The sequence below is a fragment of the Hetaerina americana genome, unplaced genomic scaffold (assembly GCF_022747635.1).
Source record: "Hetaerina americana unplaced genomic scaffold, ioHetAmer1.1.p SCAF_17, whole genome shotgun sequence".
Lineage (NCBI taxonomy): Eukaryota > Metazoa > Arthropoda > Insecta > Odonata > Calopterygidae > Hetaerina > Hetaerina americana.
In genome coordinates this window covers 10034839-10040838 of record NW_027286730.1, presented here as the reverse complement: position 1 = coordinate 10040838, position 6000 = coordinate 10034839, and the positions used below count along the sequence as shown (strand labels likewise).

At 33.9% G+C, this 6000-nt stretch overlaps 1 protein-coding gene across 3 annotated transcripts in view; it reads left to right on the top strand.

Moving 5' to 3' along the window:
- Positions 1-2348: 2348 nt before the first annotated feature.
- The window catches only part of LOC139687130 (DDB1- and CUL4-associated factor 6-like), a 46445-nt gene continuing 42793 nt past the window's right edge, over positions 2349-6000 (top strand). For 2 of the 3 annotated variants that reach the window (XM_071584256.1, XM_071584253.1), the window contains exons 1-3: positions 2349-2676; positions 2796-2950; positions 3204-3321. In XM_071584256.1, coding sequence (XP_071440357.1) covers positions 2589-2676; positions 2796-2950; positions 3204-3321 — 361 coding nt within the window. In that variant the 5' untranslated portion in view covers positions 2349-2588. The remainder of the gene's footprint in view (positions 2677-2795; positions 2951-3203; positions 3322-6000) is intronic. The other variant, XM_071584254.1, reaches the window with a different exon arrangement.

Sequence of the window (6000 nt, the reverse complement as noted above, 5' to 3'; positions counted from 1 at the left end):
TGGCTGAATTCCTCCCAAATAAATTTTGTCAATGATCTCTCCTTTTCAATTCTATCTTGCATATCAAGTATACCTTGATCTAACCCAAACCAAATGATATAATTATTTCTTTCTGTGTCCTACTTTGCAGGCTTAATTGGTTAGCTCTTCTATCTGTTATTTTTATCTTTCCTGGGTAAATATGCATTTACCTGCCATATCTTCGATGGTGTGTCATATTTGTACTTTCTACTTCCAGACAGCATTTTCTATTTCAAGAACAGAACACCCGTTTTCTGCATTCTCTCTATATCCTCCATATCTTCTCATGATTTCTTCTACCACACTTCTATTTCCCTCCTAGAATCTCTCTTAGTTTATTATTTTTCTGTTTTTACTTTCTTCTTCCCAAATCTTGTGATTTCATTCTTCCATTCTCTTCTTATGTTTATCTTCCTTATCATCTCATCTTTTGCCCACTGATTCATCTTTCTTTGATTATTTTCTGTTCCCATTATTTCATGTACATCATCTGAAATCACCTTTTTGATATTTTTCCATCTTTTTTCTACCGTATTCATCACCTAGCCCTTAATCAGTAATTGTTTGACTATTTCTCGGCACTCTTTTATTTTCTTGCCAGTTTTAGGATCTTTATTCTATTTGCTTATCTGTTTTCCAGTTTTCATCTAATTGCATTAACTTTTGCACTTTTGCAGCCCTAATATATCATCTAAGTCTTCATCCACTCCTGGTAAACAGAACTGATCACACTGTTCTTGAATCTATGCTTAATCATTATATAATGTAACTGATATCTCTTTGAATTTTCAAAGATTTTACATGCATTAAAGCCTAATGTGGTGTTTTAATTGTGTTAATTAGAGTTAAACCATTTATCCAGCTGGAGTCTATAGTTTTTCAAATGTTTATTTCATGGAAAATCCACAATCACTTCATTCTGGCCACAGTTGATTCTGGGCATTAGTCATTTCTGGCTTCCTATGATTGATTTTCTGCATATAGACCTGAATAAGTGGAATGTTCATTGCTTCAGCTTTTATCTCTACTAACAATTATCTATCAATCATCTACTTTATGCTAACTATGCCTCATCTGACATTTTTGTTCCATACTATTGTCCTTACCGACAATCTTTCTTTCTGCTGTTTGTAAATGTGAATCTGTCCTTTCAGTAATCCCAATAATTTTTTAATTAAACCTTGCATATTCCAAAAATATCTACATTGCTTGTCTTCATATTTTATTTATTTTATTGTTTTCAATATCTCTTTTTTCTAATATCCATCTCTTCAACATCTTCCTAAAGTCCATATTCTAACTTATACAGTCCTCTTCCATATCTTCTTTGCTGTTGTTGTCGATATCACTTTGCAAGGTTCTCATGTGATAATGACTGAGGAAGCCTCACCTTCCCTGCCAATGTGCATGACACCACAATCCTGTGAGCCAAGTCCTGCAGTTGCTAGGACTTGTTTCCCAATTTGTACCTATTATCATTTATTGATACAAATAATTGGGCTTATTTCCTGTTTCCCTCTTTGCTGATATAATATTTGGCATACAGAGAAAATGAACATCATTTGTAGTGATTTCCACATTTTTCGGGCTGCGTCCGCGTATGTCGTTTAAATGTACAACAGTTTCGCCAGCTATCCTGCTGGCGTCCTCAGGTCAAGGATGAAAAGAAGCTTGTTGTCCCGTCTTATATAGGAAAAATCCGGCGCCAATACCGGGAAATTTCTTGGCCAATCAGGGAACGTCCTCATATTTGCGCGGAATTATTCGTTTCGAACGAACATCATTTGTAGTGTTTACTATATCTTATGGACTGTTCAAAGCATACCTTTAATAGTTAGATTACATGTCATGATTAATTATAAAAAATATTCAGACGACATAAATTGGCGATTTCATAAAAGTACATAACATTTGATGTTAATAAATGCTTTTCTGAATTCCAAATATGCTTCGTTGCATAGGGAGTTCAACAGTTCACCGTTCTTAAGTTACCTGCAGGTATGAAAAGCATGCATTTCATTATGGAAAAAAAATTCAAATTCGCTTGTGGAAATGAATGTCTGCCTATTTCAAGAAGCCATTTAACCCTTAACTCCCTCGAACACATTTCATTAATGAGGCTATAAGTCATGTGACTGCGACGAAAATAATTGTAGATTTAAATATGGCGCGTTTTTTTAATACATTACGCTCATCACTTAGTTCAGCCGTTTTCGCGCTGTGGTCTAAACCTACCATGAATAGCAAACATTGACTGAGCACATAGTGTGGTAATTGCACAACCTCGTTTCGGCGGCGCTAAATTCTGAACCCTTTGCCAAAACAGCTGTTCCTGCATTATGCAGCAACATTTATTTTTAGGAAGCCTGTGATCAGTGTCTCGGCGAAGCAGTGGGTTCATTTGTGTTTTTGTGACGCGTTAATAATAAAAGTATCCCCATGATAATCTGTAAGAATATTAGTCAGCGATTCCTAAATTCAGTAACTTGTGTAATATTGTGTTGCGTTAAATCATCTGCAGTGGCTGGTGGATCTGATTTAATTTTGTTTCGTTGGTGAAGTTTGCGATGAAAAGGAAGTGTGGTATTTTTCGGGATATCTACGAACAGCCGTACAATGATTCCATCAGGCTCAAGTTGTATAATAGTAGCAAAGGTAAAATATCATTGACACGATTTTACTTAAATAACTTCTCTAAATAATCTTGCTATGTATTTAATATAAAAAAGTCGTTGGATATGTTTAATAAATGCTATTAATTTTACTCTATAAAGGAAGTTGCGATCTTATGCAGAGAATGTGTTTGATGAAAAAACTTCCAGTTCATAATGGATGCGTAAACACGATCTCATGGAATAGGACGGGGGAATACATCTTATCTGGATCTGATGACCAACACATTGTCCTAACGAATGCTTACAGTTATAGGGTAGTTATTTATCTAAATTACGTATTTAGCCTTATAAAATATTAAGATTTATACTTAAAAATAAATATTATCGGTGTACATCTGTAATTAATTTTGCGCTCCTGTACTTATTTTTCTTCATGTACTTCGTTCTTTAGCTATGACTCTCTTGACTTTGAAATTTTATTTATTGATTAAAATTTAAATTATTTGAAATTTTCAGTTTGCATGATGGAGTCGGATTCTTATTATTTAAAAATGTTTTTATCTCTAGGTTTTAACAGACCATAAAACAAGCCACAGAGCGAACATATTTAGTGCCAAGTTTTTACCAAATACTGGAGATCATCATGTGATATCTTGTTCAGGAGATGGTATTATTTTATTTACAGGTAAGTGACATTCGATGAATAGTCAACCTTGAAATTGATATATTTTATCTCGCGCTAGGAATTCATAATGTGTGGAAATAACTGCTAGAAATTATAATCAGTGAAATAAGTGCACAACATTGGTGTCAAGTGTTTGGGAATTGGTTCTTTGATGTGATATAGGGGTGTGATAAAATGTAATTTGTAAGAAATAAAATAACTAACATTGAGGATGTGAATAGAAGGATAGAAAACACATTCAGGAGATTCAGATTCAAGTGTACAGTCTTGTGCAACATGTTGACGTATTGCTGTTGACATGATTTCTTGAGGACGGAATTATTTTTTATTCGTCAGGTTAAAATATAACAGTTGTACAACAGTAACGGGGCCCTATTGCTGTTCTTATATTGTCGCTTCAAATTAAAATTATAAATGGATATTGGAGCTGAGGATTTGGAAAGAGAAAAGTCGTTAATCCAAAAGCTATTTGATTGCATTGAATGCAAAACATTTAAACTTTAAGTATTTAATGACAAAGTGACAATATTCTGATTCCGGATGGTAATTGTGACTCCTCAATAGCAGTGGGATTTTGATACAGCCGTCGTCAGATTTTCCCAAGAGGGGACTCATGGTTTTATCAACAGCCATTTGTGACTGTCGGAGCAATAAATTATGAGTTTTGTGTTAGCAGGTCAATGTGCTGTTAACTACAGCAACCCGGCTTTAATAGATGCCATCTGATGAACCACTGTTGGAATAAATATTGGATCCTGCTAATCATATTGTCCATGACAGTATTTTTGCGGCATTTTGAAACTATTAAATGTAATTTATTCATGTTGCAAGTGGAGGGAGATGATAATGAGAAAAATTGATTGCTTACTTAGGTGTTTCTACTTGTCATAGGTTTTTGAAAGAAAGCTGGGCTGCTAGTTACGGGAATTTGATCAGCTAGTTTCCCCCTTTCAATGTTAGATAATGCCCTATGAGATAAACCAAGAGTACTCTAGGTACTGTCAGAGTAGCTCAATAGATTTCAATGTCACTGGCCTAGAAATCAAGGACTAAATTTTTCTTGGTTTTTTATGGTAATTTATTCTTCATGTTTTGGTATAATAACCTCCCACATTTGAGAACATTGAAGTTGATTTAAACTGCCACCTTCATGTTAATTCCTTGGCTATATCACCTTCATTATTATATTTCTCGGATTTCTTTATTTACCCATTCTTAGTATGATGTCTTCTGTGATAATCTGATGAATCTATTTCTCCATTCATGTTTAGTGGCACCACTTTGCTATGGAGGTCAGTGTTTTGTTTGAGCAAGCAAAAAATAAGCCTGAAGCGAATCAATATATTGCAATAAATTAACAATTATATGACTAATTAAAGTAATTTGATGACATGAAATATGTATACTTATCATGCTTACTAGATGAAGTATGGGAATCATTTACTGTGCCTTTATAACTGACCTGCTGGCACAGGCAATTCTAAAGAACTCCCTGCTTTTACGACAAAGATTGAATGTTAATTTTAGGTCATAATTTTTCAAGAGTCATCATAGAACCGGCAAATAATTCCTACCATTGTCATCGTATGATTGGCTAGTAATTGTTCCGCATTCTTTCAAATGCTTTAAATACTTTCTGATATCCATAAAAACAACTTATCTGCCAGCAGTTAAACTATAGTATATTTCTTAACTTGCCAAAACAGTCAATTAGACAAAATAGTCAATTATATGAGTAAGTTTTCAAGAGTACTAAAATTGATCATTTTTTGCAACCTGAAACATTTACAATATTTTGCTTTAAGAGAAAGAAGATAAGTTTTAGTGAAAAATATCCCATTCAACAGTACTGCCCAAAATGAATTAGTCAGAAAGTTATGAAACTAAATGGAAAAAGATTTTATAGAGGATTTCCTTATCATCAATAAAGTTAATTGGAATATGGAAGGCAAATTCAAAGGTGCAAACACAAGGGACATAAATAGTCACTTTTGGCATCATGTACAATTTGCAGTTATTAAAATTTTATGAAGATAAATATTGTTTAAGAGAGTACAAAACCATCATTCTTTAGAAAGTATTTTTGATAAGAATGGGGTGAGAATCAATGCATACCAAATAAAGGTAATTAGGTTTTAATGAAGCAGGAATGCTGAGTTGAGTATGAATTAAAATTGGGGTTATAAACCAATCTAGGAAGTGTATTATACAAAAATGGTCAAAGTGGTTAGAGCATTAAGAAGAAGAATCAAGTGGAGCTTTCTTTGCTCTACTTAACATATTTCTTTTGAGTGGGACATTGAGTAAGGATGTTAAGCAAATACTAGTGAACCATTTCATGTGGAGCATAGATTTGACTTATGGGAAACTTGGTCAATGAAGAAAGAAGACAAGTGTACAGATTTCGGAGCCTTTGACATGTGGCAGTGGAGAAGGATAAAAAAGATGAAATGGATGGTAAAGAAAACAAACAAGTAGCACTAGGCATAGTGGTGGAGAGGAGAAGTTTGTTGGGAAATATGCAGGGTATTTTAATAGGAGATGGAATGTGAAAGACTTTATCGGAGGTGAGAATGTTAGGCAAATTAAGAAAGGGATGGTGGATGTGATGAAGAGAGACAAAGTATGTGGACTTGAAAAGGAATTTATTATAGGGTAGGGTGCCCTATTATGTCATGT